General features: G+C 47.8%; 1 protein-coding gene across 3 annotated transcripts in view; it reads right to left on the reverse strand.

Moving 5' to 3' along the window:
- The window catches only part of LOC115083550 (zinc finger protein 271-like), a 37,463-nt gene that overhangs the window by 4,138 nt on the left and 5,911 nt on the right, over positions 1–27,414 (reverse strand). For all 3 annotated transcript variants that reach the window (XM_029587439.1, XM_029587440.1, XM_029587437.1), the window contains exons 2-3: positions 26,226–26,567; positions 11,654–11,786 (exon numbers count right to left, since the gene is read on the reverse strand). In XM_029587439.1, the coding sequence (XP_029443299.1) occupies positions 11,654–11,786; positions 26,226–26,552 (460 nt within the window). In that variant the 5' untranslated portion in view covers positions 26,553–26,567. The remainder of the gene's footprint in view (positions 1–11,653; positions 11,787–26,225; positions 26,568–27,414) is intronic.

Consider the following 27,414-nt stretch of genomic DNA (forward strand, 5'->3'; position numbering starts at 1 on the left):
ATTTATTTATTTATTTATTTAATAATATTTCTATACCGTCTTTCACAAACACAGTTTGACCAAAACGGTTCACAACAATTCCAACAAAAACAAAATTAAAAAAATATAAATAATTAAACATAAATCAACTAAAACAATTATTGTATAGAAAATTAGTAAACTAGAGTAAAAAAAAAAACAAAACCAGATAAGAAAAAAAATACAAAGTATATTTATATACCCTAATTCTAAAAGAAACTATACTATTTTTTACCACAAAAAGATAGTCAGAAATTTTAAAGTAAAAATAAAATAAAAATTTCGTCATTATTTTGCAAGTATGCACTTTAAACTGTTGACTAACAGGCAGATGGTGTGACTCTTAGGAGTTAACCAATCCTTCCGGGTAGTTCTCCGAAGGCTATCTTAAAAAGATACGTTTTTACTGCCTTCTTAAATTCTTTGTGGTTGGTAATTTGCCTTAAAGTGTTGGGAATTGAATTCCATAACAAAGGGCCTGCCACCGAAAAAGCTCTCTCTCTTGTTATATTTAATCTCGCCAGCCTAACTGAGGGAACATCATGCAAGTATTTATTCTCCGATCTAAGATGTCTAGTTGGCTTGTATAGTCGTAATGTAGTGCAGAGCCAAGTTGATTCCGGATCATGTATTAAAGAGTGAATTAATGATAATACTTTATATTTCACATGGAATTTAATAGGAAGCCAATGTAAATTACATAAAATGGGAGAGATATGATGTCTCATAGGTGAGCCTGTCAATAATCAAGCCGCTGAGTTTTGAATCTGCTGTAAGGGTTTTAGAGTGGAGTCAGGTAAACCCAAAAAAAGACTGTTGCAATAGTCCAAACCAGCAAAAAATGAAAGACTGGAGGACCGTTTGAAAGTCAGAATTGAATAATAATGGTTTTAATCTTTTTAAAGTATTTAGTTTAAAAAAAGAATTCTTTACTAAATATTGTGTAGGATGCAGAAATAAAGCTGATGCAATACAGGAACTTTGGAGATCACACAGGTCCCTCCTTTAGGATTCCTGTAGGTCTGGTTCCTCTGGGCTTATCTACTATTTATTTATTTAATAACATTTATAATCTGCTTATAGTAGATCTGCCAAACTAAACATTACAATACAAATTAAAATAATAATCATGGACCATTAAACTTCAGCGATCTAAAAACAAGGGTTAAAATTTAATCCACTGCTAGAGCAGCAACCGAAGTAATTCACGCAGCAGTAGAGTTGCATGATCCCAAGGAAAGCTTCTTATAACTAAACGGGCCGTGGACGTTTGGAGCGTCTGCAAGGCTCGCAGGCTAGAGTGAGGCAGACCAATACCTAACTTGATGCAACCATCAACAGTAGAGGGCAAAATAGATTGTACATCCAGATTGCCTCTCCCAGAGGATTCAGAAACCCAGGAATAAATGGGTTACAGTGGGCTCTGGTAGAACAAGACCTGTAACTCAGACACCCAATTTCCACAACTTTGCAGCATCCTGTATATCCACCCCACTACTCCCACACAGAAGTCAGACATCCAGGATTCAAAAACCCAGGAAGGTGAAATTACTACTCAGCTGATAATTTTCTTTCCTCTAGGACAGGCAAGCCTGTCCACATAAGTGGGTTATGCACGCCTACCAGCAGATGGAGACAGAAACCAACTGACTCGCTGATGTCACCCTCATATCATGTCACCCTGATATCAGTGTGCCAGTATTCCGCAAAAGCCGACTGTGGCAACTAATTAACACTAGAACTGTAAGTCCGGAGTTAAAAACACTTCCTCCCCCACTCATTCACTTTTTTTTTCTTCCAGTGAGCAAAGCACTGGACTCAGACGAGAAGGAAATGCAGAAGCCGTAACAGACAAAGAAGGCAAACACTTACAAGGATGCCACATCCACCGCTCCATCTAACAAGGGCAACAGTTTGGACAGATTGAAAGAAAAAGTCAGATACCACCTTGGACATGAAGGAAGGTACAGTCCTAACCTGTACTCTGTCCAGTGTAAGCACCAGAAACGGGAAGCTACCGAACAGGAAGAAATGTGGGGCCTGCCAAAAAGGTCAACACCAAGGTCAGGTCCTAAAGCATACAAGTGTCCACAGTGACAGTCGAATAGGCTTAACACCCTTAAAAAATCTAGACACTTCTGGATGCGATGAAAAAAGGTCTCCCTTGAACTCGACCCCTATACCAAGCCAAAGCTGCAACTTCTAACTTCAGCGTACTTAGCACCAGCCCCTTAGTCAAACCTTCCTGCTGAAATACCAAAATCAAAGAAATCACCGCTGTGGTGGGAACAGAGAACCATTCCCAAAGAACCTCCAGAGACGCACATTCGCCAAGGACACCGAACCTACTTCTCTGGCCGAGGTACGGACCAATTCACAGCCTGCATCTGCTAAAAAGAGGGCAGAGAGATCCATAACCGCTCTGGAATTCACTCCAGAATCATCAACTTCCTGAGAGAGGAGCAGACAAGATCGTGCCACTAGGGCGCAACAGGAAGCAATCTGTAAAGTCATCACCACTGCTTCAAAGGCCTGCTTAAGGATAGCCTCAAGCCCCCAATCATGCTCAACCTTCAAGTCCACTCCTCCCTCCACAGAGATAATCGTCCGATTAGAGATGGCACAGACAAGCGCATCCACTTTGGGAAAATAAACGCTCTCTCGCCGCTGGATCCAGGAGATACAGGCGTTCCAATGTACGACACCCTTTAAAATTTGCCTCTGCGGTGCCCCATTCAAGATCAATCATAGAAACATAGAAATGACGGCAGAAGAGGACCAAATGATCCATCCAGGCTGCCCATCAAGCTTATGGTAGCACCAGCCGCGCCATACAGGTTTCCCCCATAAAAGGGATCATCAGGAGGTGGCAACTGCCGTGGCATACAAGTTACCCCACACTTAGTTTCCCAAACTGCTAAACTCAGGGCCCTCGTTGGTTGCTGTCTGAGTCCAATTCCCTGTTACCTCTTGCCATTGAAGCAGAGATAAATGCTGGAGTTACATCACAAGTATAAGGCTTATCGGTTAAGGGTAGTAACAGCCACATCAGCAAGTTACCCCTGAATGGCATCCATAACAGGGAAAAAACAAGAGGCTTTATGCAAGGAAGACAAAATAGGATTCTTCTTCGGTTCAGACATGGAATCTGCACCAAGAACACTCGGCATCTTTAATGTCTGGGAAATCAGGGCCGGCAGTTCATCTCTATGTAAAAAAGGCAACATGGTTCGATACGGTTCCAGGGTCTGCCTCATCATCAGTGCCATCCAGGTTCCTGTCAGAAACACCCGCAGCAAACTGAGGCGAGCTCCGGCACTTAAACATAGAACTGGAAGAGGGAGGGTGAGGGTCCCACCTGACAGGATTGGGCGAAGCTGAGGATTGCAAATCCTGAAAAAAAACTCCACCCAAGAAAAAGCAGCCGGATCCAGGCCAAACCCGGAAGTAACAGGAGCAGGGCCCACTGAACCACCATCCCCTGCGGAGGAACCAGTCAAGGGAGCTCCAAGATCCGGCGTTCCTCCAGACAGATCCTTAACCAGATCATCTTCAGGCTGGGAGGATCCAGGCTTAGCAAAATCAGAGGAAGACAACTCTCCCTGAGCCTCTAAACAGCGCAGACACAGGTCAGAGGACACAGCAGGCTGAGATGCCCGAATATAACGGGCAGGACAGAGAGAAAGGCACTTAGGTTTCTTACTGACCAGCGCCATCCGTGCATAGACAACGGAGAATGTACGTCCAGCCAGCTCGCACCGAAAACTTGCAAGCGCACAAAATGTATGCGCACCAATAGAACGAGCCACAAACACACACACAAACTGTGCGCATCACCAAACGGAAAACCTTGTGCGTGCAAACGTCGCTTCCAGAATTGGGCGCACAGCACGTGTGCAGAGCCAGATGCACTGGAAGCACCAACGTTGCACTAGAGGGCAGTAAAGCAGGCACAAAAGCGGGCAAAAATGCAGCCGCGGCCTTCCATGCGGCGTGCAAGAAACAAGCCTTGCTGCGGGGCCTAGCCCACCGGTGCCACCCAACCTGCCAAGTTCCCCTAACACCAACGGGAACGGGAACAAACGCCGGAACGGCGCACCGAGCACGGAGACCGGAGAAAGTCCTGCAGAGCCCTCTGTCATCACTACATTTTTTATTATTTGTATTTTTTTTAAACTCACCTGAGCTCAGCCCTCACCGGTGAGTACAGACACCACCGCTTTCGGCCTCCTGCACCCGCTGCCTTTAAGCTGTACAATTGTTTAGCCTCAGCCTTACTGTTCCTTCTTCCAAAGGGTTTCAGTTCCCTAATTATCTTTATTTTTACATCAGACTGCTTGCTGTGGCTAAACCTTCGGGGGAGGCTTCTCTCCTGGATCCCTTTTCTGTAATACAAGTCTCAGGAATCTCACAGGAAGACTTTTTCTTTTTAGAATTTTTTTTTTTTTTTTTATACTAATAATTTTATTAGTTTATCAAGAGATTACAAGATATGCAGCACGACACAACACAACAGCGTAACATACAAAATAAAAGTTCTGCGCCGCTTGCCCCCCCTCCCCCCCAAGAACTCTTCCCCCCCCCCCCACCCTACATCCATGTGCTCTGAAAAATACAAGGTGCTAGGTCCAGAAGCAATAGCAGTCCAATAAAGAGTGGCAACACCGAAAGAAAAAAAAAATATAAAAGAAAAACTGGTGAGGATTGGCAAGTAAAATGTGTGTAGCTCAGGCTACCAACCAAGTTAAAGCAAAGTTTGTTGTTGTTCCCAATACAGATAAGGGGACCAAACAGCCTGGAACTTGGAGACGTCCGCATGGAGATCCGCCGTAATCGCTGCCAGCTTACAAGACAGATGTTGCACCTTCACCAGAGATGGCGCTTCAATTTGTTTCCAGGCTTGCGCAATTGTCAATCTGGTTGCAATAAAAACTTGATGGCACAAGAGTATGTGGTTTTTTCGTAGGTGCATGGGTGGATGATGTAGAAGCATGAAACTAGCCCTGTATAGTCCAGTTACTCCCAAAATGCTTTCCAGCCAGGTCGCGAGTCCATAGGTCCGCCACTTTCGAGCATTGCCACCAAATGTGAAAGAAAGTCCCTGGGTGGCCGCAGAGCCGCCAACACTGAGCGTCCAACTGAGGATACCGTCGGTGTAAGAGATGAGGAGTAAGGTACCAGCGGGTTATCATTTTATAACAATGCTCCTGGTAGAGGGCGGAGACAGAGCACCGACGGGCCTGGTTGTAGATATTGAGCCAATCCTTTTTAGTTAACGTTAAGCCCAGATCATGTTCCCAGGCTTCCGTATGGGGAAAAGGTCTCTCATCGTGTCCAGCCAGAAGGGAGTAAAGTTTGGATATCATCCCTTTAGTTTTGTCAACCGCCGCACAAAGATGTTCAAACTGAGATTTGCCCCTATGTATAGAGTCCTTCATTCGAGGTGCTCGAAGAAAATGGAGCATTTGACTGCCCGCCAGAAAATCGGTAGGGGGTAAATGATAGAGAGCCTGCAAGTCAGGCCATGTCATCAAAGTCTCGCCTTTAAGCAAGTGTTCAATGCGAGTAATTCCCTTCCTCCGCCAAGCGCTGAACACCCCATGTTGGCGACCGGCTGGGAATTGCAAATGGTTATAAAGTCCCGTAGAATGAAAGTAATAGCGATCTCCCACCAATTTTATCTTCCAGCGATCCCAGAGACGTAACATAGTTGTCAGGGCTCCCGTCTGCTTACCCGTCGGCAGCCAGGTACAGCGCGGCTGCCAAATAAGATCATTCAGTGGCATACCCCCGAGTACCTGCTCTTCAAATGAGGCCCATTGCTTCGGAGAACGGCGGCTGTGGGCATCAGGGATCGCCTTCAATTGGGCAGCCGCGTAGAGCCATGTTAAATTCGGGACCCCAAGGCCCCCGCGGTCTCGAGGCTGAAACAATAGACGCCGTGACACCCTAGGGGGGCGTCGCCGCCAGATAAAGTCAAAGAGTATTTTCTGCCAAGAGCGTAGAATCGCTGAAGTAATGTAGATGGGAATGGTTTGGAAAAAATACAAAAATCTAGGAATGACATTCATTTTTATAATCGCCACCCTTCCCAACCATGAATATTGTCTCCTATCCCAGAGGTGGAGATCCTGGCCAATCCGTTTCAGCAGTGGTGTATAATTGAGGCGAAAGAGCTCCTGAAAATCCGCTCCAATGTGTACACCTAAATATTTTAACACCTTATGGGAAACCCTAAAGGGATAAAGGCGCGCCAACTCTCCCATTACCGCTGAGTCCGTGTTAATATTTAATAATTCCGTTTTGTCCATGTTAACCTTGAGCCCAGATACCTCACTAAATGCCTGCAGTTCTTCCGCTACTCCAGCAATAGAAGTCAATGGTCGTGTGAGGGTGAGAAGTATGTCGTCTGCAAAGAGGGAGATTTTCATGGGGCTGGGCCTCATAGGCACTCCTTTAATGAAGTCAGAGCTGCGCACCCTGGTCGCCAGGGGCTCCAAATACAGTGCGAACAGTAAGGGAGACAGAGGACAACCCTGGCGTGTCCCTCGGTTTACCTTGAAAAGCTCCCCATATTGCCCATTGACCTTAATTCGGGCACCCGGCGTCTGATAGAGGCATTGGATCCAACGTAAGAATCCGGGGCCAAATGACATTTTCTCCAAAACTGCAAACAAAAAGTCCCAATGGACCAAGTCAAAGGCCTTCTCGGCATCAATGGCCATCAGTACCATAGGGACTTTCGCTGCCTTGGCCCACCAAATCGCATCTATCACCTTACGCACATTGTCTGCTGCCGTCCTGCGTGGTATAAATCCTACTTGGTCACTATGTACCAAGCAAGGGAGAATGGTATTTAGTCTGGCTGCCAATACTTTAGCCAGAAGCTTGACATCGACGTTGAGTAATGAAATAGGACGGTATGACCCGCATTGCGTGGGGTCCCGACCGGGTTTTGGGAGAACCGTTATGCCCGCCACATTAGTATGGAGGGGTAGTGAGGCTCCGTCCCGCAATCCATTAAAATAGTCAGTCAGGGGACCCACTAAATGTGCACTAAACTTTTTATAATAACCTCCGGAGAAGCCATCCAGGCCCGGTGATTTACCAGCTTTCAGATCCCGAATGGCCTCCTGTATCTCTATTTCCTGAATGGGGGAGTCTAAATAGGCTTGCTGGGACTTAGTCAAGGAGGGGAGGGACATGGTCGCTAAGTAATGGTCCACCTGAGCTGTAGTAATAGTAGGGTCTGCTGCATACAGCTGGGTATAATACTGAGTAAAGCAGCGTTGTATATCTTTAGTGGCTGTCAGCATAGGGCCCTGTTTATCCCTGATCTTGGCTATGAGGGTCGAATAAGTACGCTGCTTAAGTAGTCTCGCTAAAAACCGTCCCGCTTTATTATTACCCTCATAATAACGTTGCTTAGCCCGAAACATAGCATGCGTTATCTGCTCAGCATCTAGTAAATGCAGTTCTGTACGCTTAAGCCGGAGACGGGCCAGCGTGTCCCGAGCCCGGCGTTGGGAATGGTCCCGTGTCAGTTGGGCAATGTCAGCCAAGAGGGCTACGCGCTTGGCCTCCCTTAGTTTCTTCAAGGCGGAAGAAAGTGCAATCAGGTGCCCTCTCATGACCGCCTTAGAGCCCTCCCAGAAAACCCCCGCGTCCCGTACCGTCCCCCTATTCAGAGTCAAGTAGTCCCGTAAATGGGCTGTTAATTGTTCACTATGTACAGGGTCCCGAAGTAATTCGTCCCGGAGGCGCCAAAATCTACACCCCGAATCACGGTCCAGCAGGCCAATAGTGAGCCACACGGGAGCATGATCTGACCATGTAATGTCCCCTATCCCGGTGGTCAGCACCTGATTTTGAATCCCCTTATCCACCAATAGAAAGTCCAGGCGAGAGTATGTGCTATGAGGATGAGAATAAAAAGTGTAAGTTCGAGACGTAGGATTTCTCTGCCGCCATATGTCAATAAGGCTCCACCCCTGCGTTAAAGTCTTCAAGGAGGAGGTGGCTTTCCAGCTCCCCGCCTTTTTGGGATGGGAGGAGTCCACCCTGGGGTTCCGCACTACATTGTGATCTCCTCCCCAGATCAGCGATCCCTCAGCATAAGTGGACAGCACATCTTCCAGTTTAGCAAAAAAGAGATGCTGATCCACATTAGGAGCATAGACGCTCACTATAGTGTACAGGCGCCCATCCAGCCGGAGTTTCAGGAGAACATAGCGGCCCTCTGGGTCGGCCACATGTGACTGATAATCAAAAATAACAGATTGTGCCACCAGAATACCCACCCCTGCGTATTTAGAAGTAGGAGAACTAGAGGCAAAATAACCATGCGGATAACCAGCAAAGCGCAATAAATGTTCGTGATGTTTTCTAGTGTGAGTCTCCTGGACAAGAGCAACATCAACATGTTGATGTTTTAAATCTCTAAGAAGGTGTTGCCTTTTCAAGGGTGTGTTAAGGCCTTTCACGTTCATTGACCATATTTTCAAAGCCATAAGATGACCTGAAAAGATCGGTGTATACCACACTGCTGAAACAACTCCCGAGTGCCATTCCAGACCTTCCCCTTACGTGAAAACTCCCCAACTCTGTCCCCTGAGCACATGGATGAAAACCCCCCATCGCCCTTCCCTCCAATTCCCAATATATCCCTCATTGGGATAACTCCTGCACCGGGGGTCTTAGTAACCCGCGAGAAGAGCCCCCCCCCCCGGCCTTATAGTAATGAATCCTCACTGAAGTTCGGCCAAAACCCATGCATCACAAATTAAGATGAAACAGCATCTAAACTTTAAACAGAGTCAAAATATTCAAAACTCTTACACCCAATAAGATAGATAGGAAAGCTGCCAGTCCTTAATCGGGTGGGGCCTGTGGTGGGCACCAGACGACCCCCAGGTGGTGTTCGCCCCTGGCGCTCCAGGCGGCGCTTGTTGCCAACCCGTTGCCAACGGGGCGTCTTGGGCAAGCTGGAGGACTGTGGCGCTGCGGCTGTGGCAACCACTGGTAAGGGTAACTGAAGCTGAGCAAAAACCTCTGACGCTTCTTCCAGGGTGTGGACTCTGAAGGTCTTCCCCTGGGATTCGAACTGAAGGCCAAAAGGGAAGGTCCATCTATATCTAATGTTCCGTTCCCGCAGCGTGCTGGTTATGGGACGAAATTCAAAACGTCTACGCAACGTGGAAGCTGCGAGATCGTTGAAAATGCTTATTTTGTGGCCCTCCCAAGCCCAGTCGCGTCGTGTCCGGGTGCGGGCATATATCAGCTCTTTCTCCTTGAAGGTCTGTAGGCACACTAAAATGTCCCGGGGTTTTTCGGACCTCCTAGGGCCCAGGGTCCGGTGCGCCCGCTCAATATGGAAGCCAGGGCCTCCGTCCACTGCCCGTTCCCCCTCTGTCTCCCCCTCATGCAGAAGGAACTGAAAGATTTTTGCCACCACAGACTCACTATTGGCATAGCACTCCTCTTCAGGCACTCCTCTTATACGCAAATTATTCCGGCGGGACCGGTTTTCGAGGTCCTCTACCTTGTCAGCCAGTGATGCCTGTTCCTTCAGGCTTATACGGAGCTCGTCGGCCATTTTATGTACCGCATCATCATGGCCCTCTACCTTAGTCTCTACTTCGTCCACGCGGCGTCCGAGCGCCGCGAGATCATCCCTTAGCTCCTCCATATGCTGCAGTAGGTCAGCCTTATGCTGTTTCATATCGGCACGCAAGCCGATAAACCAGTCCCTCATCTCGGCCCACGACGGCAGGTCCGAGATTGCTGCCGGCGCCAGGTGCTCTGCCTCCCCTGCGGCAGTGAGGCCCGCAGGCACATGCGCTTCAGGCTCCCTGACTTCAGACCCCGATTTCGCGTACATGAAGCGGGTGATATCACAGCCCGACTTCGCGGTTGCCATCCCGGCGTCCAAGTCTGCAAGCTGCGGTGGTCCAGAGGGACTTTCAGGCGGCAAGAAGGTGGGTTTTTGGCATTTGCAAAAATGAAAGCCGGGAGCGCTCCGGTTAGGCGGCCATTCTCGCCGGTGACGTCAGCGCGCCCCTTCTTTTTAGAATTTTACAGATAATTCATCTTTTATTAGTATTGAATCACAACAGCAAGCATACGTTTCATTCTATGTAAATAGGTTATAAGTATTCCAGTATAACTGTAAGAATGGTCGTCTTCCTGGGAAGAAGGGTACAACGCAATGTACCTGCTGAGAGAGTGCAGGCCTTCTCCCAGTGTCCAGGGCTCCAACCACCCCTTATATACAGGTGTTTCTCTCTCTCTGACCTCAAGCCCTCTGCATGCAGTCAGCAGTCATCCTTCTGACCGCCAGGTCACACATTTTCCTTCGTTCTACAAATAGCTTAACTTCTCCCATCTGTTTCCCCTTTGGTGCCCTCAGGCACGGTTCCCACAGATAAAACAAAACTTTGGGGTCACGGTGATTCACAGGCACATGCACCCGCCCTCTGCCAGATCCCAGGTTTCCCTGAGTTGCTGCAAAGGAACAAGAACAGTACAAGTTTCCACAGTTTTGCAGTCCTTATGCCTCAAAAGGTCATAGGTCGTTGCAAAACTGTTACAAGGGTCAGGTCTTGTCTCTACATTTCCTTCTTGAGGAATTCCAGAATTAGGGATTCCTCACTATTAGGAAAAATGAAAGAGCAATGGGTGCACGGGTAGGCAGGGCTCTTCAGCAGTGATTATAGATTATTCAGAGGGGATCTGGGAAATCCCCACCACCACTTTTCTTCCCCTGGTGCTTCTGGTTTATCTCCCTTGCTACCTGCTCCATTGATGGCGCCGAGGCTGCAGTGATTGCCCCCGTGCTGTGAGTGTCCTTGCCCCTCCTTTGCTGCCTGTAGCCCCTCTTCCTGCTTTGGGTGATGTTCAGATGAGACGTAATGATTCCCAGAGCTCCAGTAATCTTATAATATATTGAGACAATAAAATAGGTTTCCCAGTCTTACTTGTGTCTGTAGAAATTCTCTCGCTTTTACTGGTTGAGGAAAAGGGACCTCAGGTATCAGCACAGGGAGGAGATCTCAGGGATGGGAGGGAGAGGGAAAGAGTATGAGAAGGCCAGGGATGGGGTGAGAATAAGGAGAGAGGATTAAGGACAGGAGATTAGAAAGTTTGAAAAAGAGGGGGAGGATTGGAAATCTAGGATGGGGAAGAGGGCGAAGGAGAAGAGAGGAGGATGGAGTAAGAGGGATTTCAGAGACGAGGATCGGGGAGCAGGGGAGAGGTAGGAAGGAGAGAAGAGGAGGTTCCATTACCTGCAGACAGAATCTGAGATCCAGGGAGGGAGATCCAAATTGCTATCGCTGTAGTGGGGAGTGGGAGAGTGGCCCAGAAAGGAGAAGGAGATACTCCATGCCGCAGGAGACGGAGGGCTCTGGGGATACACCGGGCTGCTTCATTCTTACAGCATCAGTGATAAGCTGCCAATTTCTTATCAGGGGGTTCACCCCAGCTCTGTCTGCCTCAATCCCGCCCTTCCTGTTCCCTACACAAGAGAGGAGGGAAATCCAGGGCTGTGTGCACATTTACTGTGAGGCGCTGACCCAATGATGTTTAGTAAAACATCCGCTGTGTAAACTAGAAATGCAGATAATGCAGTCCTTACCTAGACCCAGGGAGCTCAGGGTCTCATAATTCTCCTTCATCACCTCCCTGTAAAGCTCCTTCTGCCCTTCATCTAAATACTCCCACTCCTCCTGGGAGAAAGAGACAGCGATGTCCTCAAACGTCACCAGCACCTGAAACACAAACCAGAAACACTCAGGGACACGTGGAGGGGCTCAGCTGCCTTTAATCTCTTAACATTTTATCAAGGAAGAGAGGACACCAGGACCCCTCATCCCCAGGAACTGCCAGACTTGTTCCCCTGGAGTCTGTTTCCTTTCTGGACCTCGGGGTTTGCAAGTTTAACTATGAAAAGATTCTCTAATCCCAGAGACCCAGAATATCAAATCACTGTGCTCTCATCCTCCTGACTGCTCAGCCCCTAACCTTGGGTCATCTTTGATGCCGTTCCCTCCTTCTGCACATCCAAAACACTGCTAAAGTGAGTCCGTTCCTCCTCTATAACACTGCTTAAATCTCTCCCTTCCTCCTCGAGCCTGCCACCAAAACCCTCCTCCCTCTCTTATCTCCTCCTGCTTAGACTTCTGTAACTCGCTCTTTGCTGGCCTCCCGCTGAATCGTTTTTCTCCCCTGCAATCTCTTCCACATTCAGCTGCATGACTTCTCTTCCTTTAACCTCGCTGTGATCTTCTCAGGTCGCTACATTGGCTCTCTGTCCACTTCCACCTACAGCTCAAGCTTCTCTCCCTCCCCTCACTCTGCAGCTCCTCATTTCTTTCTTTTCTCTCCCTTCCTCGTGATCGCCGTTCATCAGGCAAGTTGCCCTTATCTGTCTCTTCTCCACCACTTTTTCAATTTCTGTGCTTTCCACCCTGCTTTGCCGAGTGCCTGGAAGAGACTTCCTGAGCCCATGTGTACTGCTCCCTCTCTGGCCATATTCAAATCCAGTTTAAAAACTCGCCTTCTTGGGGGCAGATCCAAGACGGCCGCTCGACAGACTCGCTCGGCATTGGATCCCTCGGGCGTGTTTACTTTGAGTCTCTTTTCTGGCTGAATTTTACCTGCGATGGGGAGAAAACGCAAACCAAGGTCTGAACCTTACCCTGCGGTTCCTCCGACATTGCCTTTCTCCAGCCCGATGGACGCCCATGTGGTGCGCAGTGCCACGAGGTCAGGGCTTCAGCCGCTGGAGAGTGGGGGAGGGGAATTCGAGCTCCCCTCTCTCCCTGGCTCAATATCGCCACTCAGCCCCGCCGGGTGAACGCCGCCGGATGACCCTGCCCCGATGAGAGGGGCCCCGGAAGCGAGGGGAAACGCCGCCAGACCACGGGCCCTGCAGGGAGCCCAGAATTATCCCCTGGTCAAACCGGCGTGGGAAGAGCGGCGCTGCTGGAGGCGCTGCTGGTGCTGCCGGAGAATCTCCCGTGCTGAGAATACCTACCGGGGGAAGAGCTGCAGGTTTCCCTCTTGAGACTCGATGGGAAAGCAGAGTGGAGATGAGAATTTCTATTCTGCAGCAGCTACTCCCAGTAAATACTAAAATTAAAGAGGTGGAAGATAAAAGAAAAGTGATGTCTAATACAGCTGAGAACTGGAAAAACAAGAGTCTGTTATCAGAGCTCAAGTTAATGGCATCCAGCGGGTCCAGGCAGCAAGGACTGGAGAAAGAAAACCTGTCCTTGAAAATCGAAAATGGGGTCAGAAATAGAAATGTGAGACTTGTACATTTTCCTCAGATCCCGTTCATCTCCCCTAAGGAGCTGCTCAGGAGATCTCTTATGGAAACGCTGCAAGTTACTGAGAATTTAATTCCACCAATCTCACAAAATCTTCTTTTCCCCAAAGTTTAAAACAAGGGAGGAACAAAGCGAAGGAACAGCCACCTTGATCCCAGTTCGAGAGCAAAACCTGGAGACTTCAGCTCTTTTGGAGACTTCGGGTGCTGAAGGGGCAGTTCCTGCAGCGTTGATAGCGACTTTAGCCCTTGAAGCGGATAAAGGCTGGGGAATGAGGCTGTGATTTAGGCACAGGAAGGATTGTTCCTGGGATGGAAAGTCAGAGGATTCCCAGGCGTCTCACGCCAGACTCAGAAGAGGAGGAAAGCTTTTCTGCTACTGAGGCCGCGGCTCTTACAAACTGGAGGGGCTTTTGTTTCCAAGGTAAACTATAACAAGAACAGGGAGGGATTTTCTGTCCCAGCACAATTACCACAGTTCTTCATAGGTGAAGCTCCTGGATACCAGCAGTGTCCCGTCCAAATGCACCGAGTGCCCCCATCGATGGAAACGGCCGCTGTCGTTCTATTGAGGAATTTCTTTGGTTAAAACATTTTTTCCTTAGGTTGGGGAAGTTTCGCTCCCCCTTATACGAGGACTTTATATTAGAGAAAGAAATAAGGAACTGACTGGAGAATTACTTGTGAGAAAATGTATCCTATTCTCTGTATTTCTGTATAAAGATGAATCTTGGAAATTTTGAAAATGTATAAATAAAACAATTTAAAAAAAAACCTCACCTTGGTTGAAGTGACGTCACCCGAGGCGCATGGACGGGTAGTCTCCGAGCTCCGTGTAGCTGCGGGGAATAAATGAGATAAAATATAGCGAAACGACTCGCACAACTGCCCCGAGACGATCCCTGACGCGGGTAAGCAGCATGGCTACGCGGCGCAAGAATGTGGACCTCTCAGAGTTCTCTTATGGAGGCACGGCCGCGAGAACATCGACGGAGCCGGGAGAGGAGGAAGGCAAAATGGCGGACGGCACAGCGCGAGCAGTGGGATCGCTAACGGAGGCCAGCGGCAGTAATAGCGCTGACGGGCACGAAATAAGAACCTGGCTGCAAGAGGTAAAGAAAGAGATCATCCAAACCCTGAAGGCAGAAATTAAAGAAAGCATCGGGGCGCTGCGGACTGAGGTGGAAGATCTGGGCGAAAGAATCCACGTGGTGGAGCAAAGCACCGACGAACAGGCCATCATTATCATGCAGCATTCTAAAGAAATTCAGGCTCTCCAGCACGACCGGGAAGAGCTGATTAACAAACTGGAGGATTTAGAGAACAGACAGCGGCGCTGCAACATACGAATCAGGGGGATCCCAGAACAAGAGGGGAACACGGACTATGTTGAGCTGGTGCAGGCAATCTGTAAAGCGGTGCTCAGCATGGAGGCCCAGGAACCCTATACACGGACTATAGCAATTGAAAGAGCACATCGTACCCTAGGTAAGTCCGCTAACAACAAACCTAGAGATATTATTGCCTGTCTGCACACTTTTGCAGTAAAGGAGCTTATTATGGCTAAGGCACGCACGCTCCGCCAGATGCAGTGGCGGGGGGAAGACGATTCAGATATTCAATGACCTCTCTTCCGTGACCCTGCAGAAGCGCAGGGAGATGAAAGCTATCACAGATTCATTGCGGGCTGAAAATGTGCGCTACAGATGGCTATACCCGTTTGGCATTTTATTTACCGTGAGTGGAGACACCTGTGTGGCGCGGCAGCCAGGGGATGCGGAAAAGTTCCTGCGACAGCGGGGCATCGAGCCAAAAGGATCGGAAGCAGGAAAACCAGCAGGAAGACCAGGGCTGGGACCCCGGTGGCAACGAGCGGGTAAAGGAGGAAAGCGCCTACGCAGGCAGGATGGTGCTACGGAGGGATCTGGGACCCCTGCAGAGTGATTGCTCCAGAAGACTTGAGCTGCTAAGCTCGGGCAGGGAGCGAGTTCTATGGTGGGTGCCCCTGCTGCGGAGGGCACACTGGGTCACTAGCGGGTATGGTTCTTGCCCAACTATCTCCCGCGCAGCCTGGGGGAAGAGTACGACCACATAAAGAAAATGATGGAATTGGAGTGGGAGGGGGTCGGGACAGGGTGAGGGAAGTTTCTAAACAGCAGTTGTAATTTAAGTTGATAACATGATGTTTCATATATGCTACACGGGTTGATGTTCTTTCTCCCTTTTGTTGGAGGTGAGGATGCACACCTCATTAAGAATGGATGGGGATGGTGGAAGGGGGGAGGGGAGGGAGGGATATGGCGGGGGATATGAGGCACAAATGTACAAATCACTACAGAAGGTGGTAAGAGGGGCGGATGACACTGAGGAGGGCAGGATAGAGCACAGCCAGTTCTTCTTTTTCTTCCCTGAATATGGCTGATTTACGGTTTATTTCCCTAAATGTTAAAGGCCTGAATCACCCGAGGAAACGCCAGTTGCTATTTAAAGATGCGAAGGCGCAAAGAGCCTCCATTTATTTTGTGCAGGAAACACACCTGCGGAGAAAGGATGAGAAATTACTCCGGGATAAGGAGTTTCCCACTATCTTATTGGCATCTAATGGGGAAGGGAAAAAGACAGGAGGGGTGGGTATTTTGTTTGCTAAATCTCTTAAGGTGGAAATTCTGGACCGTAAAAAAGACCAGCAGGGAAGATACCTTGCTGTGGTGGCTAAACTTGATAATATCCTGGTAACTTTGCTTAATATCTATGCTCCCAATCAAAATCAAGGGGCTTTTTTCACCCAAATGGAACAAGCCCTTGATGGGTTCATTCAAGGGTCCCTGCTGATGGGAGGTGACTTTAATACTATTTTAAATCCTCAACTAGATCATAGTCAGTGGCCAGGGGGAGGGAGTAAAGAGCATAGGGCCAGACTCAAACTGGTGATGACCCACTGGGGTCTCGTAGATATCTGGCGCCAACAACACCCACGGGGAAGGGATTACTCCTTTTATTCCAGAGTGCATGGAACATACTCGCGTATAGATATGTGGCTGGGGAGTAAGCTTTGGTACCAGGGATGTCGGGAGGCTACGATTGGCAATATAATATGGTCTGACCATGCACAGGTACAGGGCACCTTTCGTTTGGTGCAGGAGGTAATTGGGACTAAATACTGGCGATTGAATAATGGTTTATTAGCAGATTCTCATTTCTGTGAATCACTTTCCCACGATATCCAGGAGTATTTTGAATTTAATGATGATGGCGAGGTGTCCTCCCGGATGGTCTGGGATTGTTTTAAGGCTGTAATACGGGGAAAGCTCATCGCCAGAGCAGCGGCCAAACAGAAAGAGAATAGGAAGACGAGGGAGGAGTTGCTCAGGGCTATTGAGACCTTGGAAAAGAAATATAAACAATGTGGAGGGAGGCGTACATTACGAGATTTAGATAAAAAGAGAAATGAATTACGTATTTTACTGGACAGTGAAATATTGGATAAGCTGGATAAGAATAGAGGGTTTCGCTTTCTAGAAGGGAATAAGCCGGGACGCTTTCTGGCCAGACAGTTAAAACAACAGATCACCCAGAGCACGATCTTTAAAATTAAAGACTCCAAGGGAACCTGTATATTGGATAATGAGGGCATCCGGAAACGGTTTGCCCAATTTTATACTGAGCTCTATTCGGCAGGGCCTCCTGTCCGACCGGAGCGAATTGAGGCCTATTTGCAGGAGTCCCAGATGCCCACTTTAACAGCCGCCCAATCCCGAATTTTAGATATGCATATCACTAAGGGGGAGATTTCTGATGCTATAAATGACCTCAAACCCTTTAAAGCGCCCGGTTTAGATGGCTTTACGGGCCTTTTTTATAAGAAATTCAAGGATCTCTTGATCCCACGGTTACAGGTAGTTTACAATGATTTGCTCATAACCCATGTTTTGCCTACTACTATGGAGCTTGCTGGCATCACGGTGATCCCTAAGCCAGGGAAGGATAAGTCAGTGTGTGGGTCATATAGACCCATCTCCCTCCTGAATTTGGACCTGAAGATACTGGCTAAGGTCTTGGCCCATAGGCTGAATATGGTGATACAGGAGCTGATACACCCGGATCAAGCGGGGTTCATTCCGGGCAGACAAGCCGGAGACAATATTAGAAAAGTGGTCAACTTAATTTGGACGGCGCAAAAGTATAATATTCCGGCTGTGTTAATAGGAGTTGATGCCGAAAAGGCATTCGATAGGGTAGACTGGGATTTCCTGTTTGGAGTGCTGCGGAAGGTGGGGATAGGGGACAATTTTCGGGCCTGGATTGCAGCAATGTACTTGTCTCCCAAGGCTTGCATCAAAATCAATGGCTCTTACTCTCCCAGCTTTGCCTTGGGTCGAGGCACTAGACAGGGGTGTCCCCTATCCCCGCTGCTTTTCGCGCTGTTCATGGAACCATTTGCGGCCAGGGTGCGCCAAAATCAGGATATTAGAGGTATAGCGAGTGGGGGAGTTCAGTATAAGATCTCACTATTTGCAGATGACATCTTATTTTCTATTGCATACCCCCAGCTGACTTTGCCCATACTGGTACGGGAAATGGAGGGCTTTAGTGCTATATCGGGATTCAAGGTCAATTTGTCAAAGACGGAAATATTGAACCTTACGCTTACGGAAGCTCAGAGACTTAACATCCAGGCCCATTTTCCTTTTAAATGGTCTACCAAGGGCTTAAAATATCTAGGTATCACACTCACTGAAGACTGGAAGCAGTTGTTCTCCTTAAATTACGTACCTTTGATGTTGAAAACAGCAAGGGATCTAGAGATTTGGGGCCCCTACCGGCTCTCTTGGTTGGGGAGGGTGGCCACCATTAAAATGACGGTGCTCCCGCGTTGGCTTTATTTTTTTCAGACCCTGCCCATAGAATTACCCACTACCTTTCTGAAAAGATTACACACTAGGATCTTTCACTTTATCTGGAAAAGGCGGCCACCCCGCATTACTAGACAGGTCCTCCACAAAGCCCGGGAGGAGGGGGGACTGGCGGTTCCGGATTTTGGCAAGTACTATCAGGCCGCCCAATTACGGGTGCTCCCGGAATGGGTGGGGGGAAAGGTCCTGAAACAATGGGCCAAAATCGAACAAGACACGGGGGACAGGGTGCCATTAGCGCATCAAGTGTGGGGTATGCCTAGGATAACTAAGATTCAGACCACGGTAAACCCATTCACGCAGGTGACACTGCGGCTATGGCGGAAGTCTAGAGTGCGCCTAACTGGGTCGGTCCTGGTCTCCCCTCTGTTGCCAATTGGTTTATACAAATCTAATCATTGGGTACTTAGTGCGGGCGGACCGGTGGATCGCTGGGGGAAATGGGGACTCTGGTATTTTGGACAATTGATAAAGGACAAACAACTGAGACCTTTTCGGGACTTACAAATCCACTATGGTCTACCTGAGACAGAGTTTTACTATTATTTACAACTAAGGCATTGTCTGTTGGACTTATCCCAGCGGGATGACGTGCTTAGAGAACAAACGCCCTTTGAAGCTATGTGCGGTGCATCTGCGGGACTGAAGGGGAATATTTCCAATATCTACATTTGGTTGGGGTCTCTTGCGGGTTCGCCAGCTCGCTATCAGCGGGAATGGGAAGGGGAGCTACACCTCAATTGGTCCGCTACGCAATGGAAGCAATGTTTTGGATTTTTGCTACGACATTCCATTTCGGCGAATATACTGGAAACCAATTACAAAGTGCTGACCAGATGGTATCTCACACCGGTTAAGTTACATAAAATATACCCCATCCAAGGGGCGCAGTGCTGGCGGCAATGTGGACATGAGGGGACTTTTCTTCATGTTTGGTGGAGCTGTCCCAAGCTTGTGCCTTTTTGGAGACAGGTACAGGCTATGATACACCAGATGCTGAATATACGCTTGGAACTACTACCAGCAGTATGTCTGCTGTCCGCATACCCGGACTCATGGACTGCGTTGAAACGGACTTTAATTCATCATATCCTTTGTGCGGCACGACAGGAGGTGGCGGCTTGGTGGCGGTCCACTGGGGTACCGACGGTGAACACTATGTCACATAGACTTTGGCAGATGCACTGCTGGCATTATCTTCGGGCACAACAACTCGATAAGATGGAGAAACATGTCTTGATTTGGGAACCATACCTCCGTTGGTATAAAGACTTGTGAGTGAGCTGTGCCACTGGGACTGAGGGGCTGTACCTTACTGCTCATGGGGGACTGATCCAGGTCTGGTGTCGTCTGAGGTAGTTTTGAGTAGATCACAGGGGAATATGGGATAGAGAATTGGTTGTGCTGAGTAATGGGCTTAGTAGTGTCGATTCGCACTGTAAATGTAGCGATCTTATTTAGCAGGGGAGGGAGGGAATGGGATTACTAGGGAATAAGGGGGGGGTGGAGTGGGGGGGGGGGGAAAAGAAAATTGCGGGTACTCAGGTATTCACTTGATAGTTTATTGTTCGGTGTTTAATTGTTTCATCATCAATTACTGATACTGTATTGTTTATTATACAATGTGCCAATAAAAATTTAAATTTAAAAATAAAAAAAAAAAAACCCCTCGCCTTCTTGATGCTGCTTTTAAATCCTAAGTTCTCTCTGAGACGCTTCTTCAATATTGACGGATACAATACAAAGGGGTTTTGATCAGAATAAATCTTATCTTCTAATTTTATTAGATATTTCAGCGGCTTTTGATACCGTTAAGCATGAAGTACTGCTAACAAGGTTACATGAAATAGGATTAAAAGACTCAACTCTAGCATGGTTTAAATCATTTTTAGCTAATAGATCTTTTAAAGTCAGATTAGACATAACAGAATCAGATTCAGTATCAATGTCTACAGGGGTCCCTCAGGGTTCCTCGTTGTCACCTACACTTTTTAATGTTTATATGGCACCACTCTGTAGATTTTTAACTGGCTTGGGATTGGTGCATTTTCTTTTTGCGGACGACGTCCAAATTTTGTTACCTATTGATGATTCTCTTCAAGCTACTTTGAAACTTTGGGAACTCTACTCTTCATCTATAACTCAACTATTATCGCATATGTCTCTTTCGCTAAATAGATCCAAAACGGAAATCCTATATTTGAGTAATAAAGTTACTGAGAAAATGGATTGTGAGATAAAATCCCTCTCACCGTCATATAAAATTAACTATGAAGTAAGAGATTTAGGTCCTATTCTAGATGCTGAGTTAAATATGAAAGCTTATATCAAAGCTATTAATAAAGATGGTCTTTTTAAACTTCACATTTTAAAAAAACTAAGACCGTTTCTTCATTCTGAGGATTTTCGCACAGTGCTTCAGGCTTTGATTTCTCCAAAGTTGGACTATTGTAATGCGTTATTGTTAGGAGTACCAAATGTCACTCTTCGCCCTTTACAGCTACTTCAAAATGCGGCAGCCCGCCTTTTGTCTAATAGGAAGAAATTTGATCATATTACTCCAGTTCTGATAGAACTCCATTGGTTGCCGATTCATGCAAGAATTCAATACAAATGTCTGACTCTTATTCATAAGACAATATATGGGGATCATTCTGAATGGCTTAATGCCTCTCTCAGGATCCATACTCCGGTTAGAAATTTAAGATCTCTGGGAAAAGCATTGCTTACAGTTCCTTCTCCAAAAGCGGCACATTTGAATTCAGTTAGGGATAGGACTTTGTCTTTGGCTGGTCCTAAAATTTGGAATTCCCTTCCTGTTGATATTAGAACAGAAACTTGTATCCAGAAATTTAAGAAATTGATAAAGACCTGGCTATTTGAACAGGCTTTTTTAGAGTCAAGTTGAGTTATTTAACATCTTAGATTCTCTTATTGATTATATAGAATTTTAGTGTTATTGTTTTTTAAGTTTTAAATTAATCTATTTTTAGATGTTTTTAGTAATATTTTATGTTTTAAGATGTACTACATGTGTGTTAAATAGACTTAGAAATGTCTTTTAGAGAGATTATAAATGTATGATTTATTTTATCATTGATGTTAATTGACAAAAATGTGCGTCTTTATGATCGTATAGATCTGTATTGACATTTTACTCTGTTAACCGTCTTGATTTCTTTTTGAGGAAAGTCGGTATATAAAAATTTGTAAATAAATAATAAATAAATAAATAAATATTCTGGTTTGTTGTGCATGTTTGCCTTGATTAGACTGTAAGCTCCCTGGAGCAGGGACATCTCCTGTGTGTGTCTATACAGTGCTGGGTACACTTAGTAGTGCTTTAAACATGATAAATAGTAGCAGTAGTGCTAAATCCTAACATAGAGTTAGACATTTCAGTGTCTGACTGCACATCGCTTTAAGATGTTTCTTTCAAATTAGGAGACGATCAAAATACAATCAATCAATCAAGTAAAGAGCAGGGCAGGAAGAGTTTGGGGTCCTGGCCAGTAACCTGGATCCCATTTCCAGTTACTTCCATGGCTCACATGCCGGTTGATTAAGTGACGCATCCCATTTCAATAGAGCTTACAATCTAATCAAGACAAAGAGACAGGACAAAAAACACTTGGGGAATTTATTTTATTAACAAAATAGTTAAAATTAATGAGGCTGTAGAGGGGCTTGATGGCTGCCTGAGCCACAAGCTCCGCAGCTAATTTTCTACAAAAATCAAAAACGGGAGTGAGAAAGAAATTTAATATTGCCGAAATGCACACGAACCCGGTCTGAACACTTGGGCGATGGCTGCAAAACGAAAAACGGTAGATTTTCAATGGTTTTCATACCGGAAGATGGGAGACCGAGGGGACGAGACTGCCGGCCAGGACACGGGAGGAGAACCCTCGGAGGAGGCGCCTACAAGAGCAGAATTTCGAGACTGGTTCTGCAGCCTCCGCCAGGACCTAAAAACCTGCAAGACCGAAACACAAGAAATGCTGGGCGAGTTCCACGAAGAATTAGATGCACTGGGGCAAAGGGTGGATGACAGACACTCGAATGGATGCACAAGCAGAAACCAGCAAACGGCTTCACGAGGCCTATTCTGAACTACAGGAAGAAAATCTGAGTGTGCGTGCCAAGTTGGCTGATCTGGAAAATAGGGCCAGAAGAGGAAACGTACGTTTCAGAGGATTTCATGAATCGAAGGAGAACGCTGACTGTACAGATACCATCCGCAGGTTCTGTGCATTCTTGCAAAAAGCTTCCCCAGAACATGAGGGGGGCCCAGCAGGCAACCAGGAAAGAAGAGGCCCAGTGGTCCTGCCTCAGAAAAGAGGTTCAGCGGGGCTGAAGAAAAAAAACCCATAAGAGAGGAGGAGGAGGCCTGGAGCGAGAGGCTGAGAGGGAGCAAGTGTGAGAACAGGTGCGTGTGAGAGAGAGAAGGAGCATGTGAGAGCAGGTACGTGTGAGAGAGAGAAGGAGCATGTGAGAGCAGGTACGTGTGAGAGAGAGAAGGAGCATGTGAGAGCAGGTGTGTGTGAGAGAGAGAGAGAAGGAGCGAGTGTGAGAGAGGAGCAACTGTGAGAGCAGGTGCGTGTGAGAGAAAGAGAAGGAGCAAGTGTGAGAGCAGGTGCATGTGAGAGAGAGAGAAGGAGCGACTGTGATAGAGAGGAGCGAGTGTGAGAGCAGGTGCGTGTGAGAGAGAGAGAAGGAGCGAGTGTGAGAGAGGAGCAACTGTGAAAGCAGGTGCGTGTGAGAGAGAAGGAGCGCGTGTGAGAGCAGGTGCATGTGAGAGAGAGAGAAGGAGCGCGTGTGAGAGCAGGTGCGTGTGAGAGAGAAGGAGCGAGTGTGAGAGCAGGTGCGTGTGAGAGAGAGAGAGAGAAGGAGCGAGTGTGAGAGCAGGTGCATGTGAGAGAGAGAAGGAGCATGTGAGAGCAGGTACGTGTGAGAGAGAGAAGGAGCATGTGAGAGCAGGTACGTGTGAGAGAGAGAGAGAAGGAGCGAGTATGAGAGCAGGTGTGTGTGAGAGAGAGAGAAGGAGCGAGTGTGAGAGAAGGAGCGAGTGTGAGAGCAGGTGTGTGTGAGAGAGAGATAGAAGGAGCGAGTGTGAGAGAGGAGCAACTGTGAGAGCAGGTGCGTGTGAGAGAGAGAGAAGGAGCAAGTGTGAGAGCAGGTGCATGTGAGAGAGAGAGAAGGAGCGACTGTGAGAGAGAGGAGCGAGTGTGAGAGCAGGTGCGTGTGAGAGAGAGAGAGAAGGAGCAACTGTGAGAGCAGGTGCGAGTGTGAGCAGGTGCATGTGAGAGAGAGAGAAGGAGCGCGTGTGAGAGCAGGTGCGTGTGAGAGAGAGAAGGAGCGAGTATGAGAAAGAGGAGCGAATGTGAGAGAGAGAAGGAGCGAGTGTGAGAGCAGGTGCGTGTGAGAGAGAGAGAGAAGGAGCGAGTGTGAGAGCAGGTGCATGTGAGAGAGAGAGAAGGAGCGCGTGTGAGAGCAGGTGCATGTGAGAGAGAGAGAAGGAGCGCGTGTGAGAGCAGGTGCATGTGAGAGAGAGAGAAGGAGCGCGTGTGAGAGCAGGTGCGTGTGAGAGAGAAGGAGCGAGTATGAGAAAGAGGAGCGAGTGTGATAGCAGGTACGTGTGAGAGAGAGAAGGAGCGAGTGTGAGAGCAGGTGCGTGTGAGAGAGAGAGGGAGAGAAGGAGCGAGTGTGAGAGCAGGTGCGTGTGAGAGAGAGAGAAGGAGCGAGTGTGAGAGCAGGTGCGTGTGAGAGAGAGAGAGAGAGAAGGAGCGAGTGTGAGAGCAGGTGCGTGTGAGAGAGAGAGAGAGAGAGAAGGAGCGAGTGTGAGAGCAGGTGCGTGTGAGAGAGAGAGAGAGAGAAGGAGCGAGTGTGAGAGCAGGTGCGTGTGAGAGAGAGAGAGAGAAGGAGCAAGTGTGAAACCCCCTTCCCTTGTCCCAACGGGATCGTCATCGGTTCGGCGCGCCGAGCGAGAGACCAAAGGAAAGACTTACCGGAGCCCTTCCACGTCTCTGAATCAGAGGGTTACCCCCTACTCCGTGGGGTAGACTGGCAGCCTCCGCCAGCTGCCGACAGCCTGCCTACCGTCCAGGCCTCCCGGGGCGGCACAGACGCTGTTGACCGCTATCTTGTCGTTGGAAGTCCTTAGGCGTGTGCACAGGCAGTCTTAAAGCCGTCATGGCAGGAACCTCGGGGGCATCCCCTCTGGATGACATCAGTCCTCCAGCTGGCCCTGCCTACCGACGACTTGGCAAAGAGAACCATTCTTGCTAAATCCACCTCGCTTCAGAGGACCTGCATTCCAGTTCCTGCTTCCAGACATAGACGTCTTGGGGTACCCGCTCCTCGGAGGGCCTTTCGCTTGGGACGTCTGCCTGCCCCATTCCCCGGAGCTTCCCTGGAACCTTAAGCCACGGTTCCGTGAGTACCCCGCTCCGCAGACTACTTCCTGTGTTACCGAGGATTCCTCTGGTGTACCCCGCATCGCGGACCATTACCATCCCTACTGAGGTCCTCACCGGTGTTCCCTGCTCAGCGGATCACTATCATCTCTACTGAGGATCTTCACCGTAAGTACCCTGCTCTGCGGGCCTTACCACCTCTATTAAAGGGTCTTATCAGCGCGTCCTGCCCTGCGGACCACTACCGACTCAGCTGAGGACCTTCTTCAGGTGTACCCGATCCGCGGGCCACTATCATCTATACTGAAGACATCATCAGTGTACCTCACTCTGCGGATCCATCATTTACACTACGGAGGTATCCACTCTGGGTATTCTCCTATCCATGGACCCTGTGTCTCTGAGACCTTCTCTCTGACACCCCCCGCTCTGCAGGTTGTGTCACCCTTTCTCTTTAATACAGACTCTAGCCTGATACTGTGTCTGACGTCACTGTGATGGGGAGGCTCACAGGGCTCTCCCTGTGGGCGGTACCATCTCTCACCTTGGCCCAGGGCCCACACACGAACTAATCCTAACACAGAGGAGTTCTTCTCTACTTACCCGGGCTCAGCGCTTACCGACTGAGTACAGAGACGGTCTCTGGCTGAGGAGGGAGAGGGCTTAGGCCTTCACCGCCGCACTCAGCTTCCTGCACCCGCTGCCTTTCAGCTGCTTCAGCAGCAAAGTCCACGCTAGGAACCAGCTACCGGACCGGGCTCGATCTTTCTTCAATTGGTACGGGGATAGCACCTCCACATCTGCTAGGAGACGGAGATATTCTGGATGGCTGAGGTCACTGCAGGGATGTATCTAGGGTGACGTCAGCTTTGAAACCTGACTCCGTCTCCCATCTGCTGGCAGGGGAGCATCACCCATTGGTCCTGAGTCCATCTGGCTACACGCTAGGAAATTTATGTTTTTTAAATTGACTTTGTTGTTCATTTTAGTTTATTATCCATAGATGTTTTTATTTTTTTATGTTGTAATATTTATATTGAATTAAATGTTTTGTTTTTATGATCATTTATAATTTTTAATTGATTTTATTTATATTTATACTGTGAACTGTTATGACTGTTATCAGAATAACATTATATACAATAATATAAACAAAATAAATAAATAAAGCAGGGGAGGTAGAGGTATTGACGTGACCTGGCTGAGAATTGAAGACTAAAAATGACCAAGGTTTAGAAAATTACTTTTGGGGTTCAACTTCTTCTTCCTTGAAATTTGTGGATCAGCAACAAGAGACAGAAGATCTTAATACATTTAGTTTTCATTAGAAAAGAAATTTGGTTAATTGGAAGAAGAGATTCCTTAGATATTTGCAGAGCCTCCCCCCTAAATAATGATTAATCGTCTCCCCTGCTGAAACATCCCCTCTTGGGAAAGTTTTAATTCTAAAATATTTCTCTTTTGGCAACATTTTCCATATTCTTTATTTTTCTTCTAACAAACTTTATCCTGAATGAACCCAGGAGAATTAATGAGTACATTTCCCACCTTGTTCTCCAGCGCCTGCAGCCGCTTAGCATGAGCAGAGATTTTCTTCTCCCGGGTCACTGAGGAGATTTCCTCTTCAGTCCTTTCCAACTCGCTGCTCATTGTTGCCTCCGGCCGCCCCACAACCAAAGTCCTGGGCTGCAGTGGATCCAGAGCCAGCCCTGCCCCCTCCTCTGAGCCCGGGGGCTCTGCCAGAGGCTGCACCGAGGAGGGATCTGGCTCCACTGAAGTCCCAGAACCCATTAAGCCATCCATCGGCTCGACAGGAACATCCATAAGAGATGGGCAAGATTTAGACTTTCCCTTTCTATTCGATGTAGTCAGCATCAGAGACAGGTCGGGCTGAGGACGCGAGAAAGAGAGAATTTGGAGAGTTAATTCCCTCCTGTACCGGGCACTTTGTGAATTAACAGAAAACCCTCTCAGCACCTTTGTATCAAACCCATCCCATTTAAACAGCGCTAACTCCCAAAACTCACATAGCAAGAATCCTATCTCTGAAATAACAAAACCGGAAAGGAGGTAACATGCCCTAAAGCAGAGATATAATGAACTTTTTGTAATGCAGAAATTACTTACCTGATAATTTCGTTTTCCTTAGTGTAGACAGATGGACTCAGGATCAATGGGTATTGTGCTATCCTGATAGCAGATGGGAGACGGAGTCAGATTTCAAAGCTGACGTCAGCCTACATGAACCCGTGCAGCGTGCTTAGCTCTTCAGCATTCTCCTCGAAAAGCCTCGAAGAGGGTGGATATATGTTGCTTAATACTTGATTAACTTTGAACAGCTTCAACTGATTATATATATATATATATATATATATATATAAACATGTTTTGGCACTGGAGACCGCCGGTACGCTGAAACAATAAATGCCGACACCTAGGTAACTGCGGGTGTCTTAACAGAAAGGTAGGCTGAGGCTTACCCGTACAGTCTCGAGATTGATAGAGGTTCTCTATTTCTGGAGCAGCCGTGGGTGGGGTACTGAGTCCATCTGTCTACACTAAGGTAAACGAAATTATCAGGCAAATAATTTCTCCATTTCCTAGCATGTAGCCAGATGGACTCAGGACCAGTGGGATGTACAAACGGTACTCCCCTACAGGGTGGAAGGCTGCCCGTGGCCCACTTAGTGCTACCCTTGCAAAGGCTGTATCCTCCCTGGCCTGGACATCCAGGCGG

This window comes from Rhinatrema bivittatum, chromosome 2 (genome assembly GCF_901001135.1).
Source record: "Rhinatrema bivittatum chromosome 2, aRhiBiv1.1, whole genome shotgun sequence".
NCBI classification, from domain to species: domain Eukaryota; kingdom Metazoa; phylum Chordata; class Amphibia; order Gymnophiona; family Rhinatrematidae; genus Rhinatrema; species Rhinatrema bivittatum.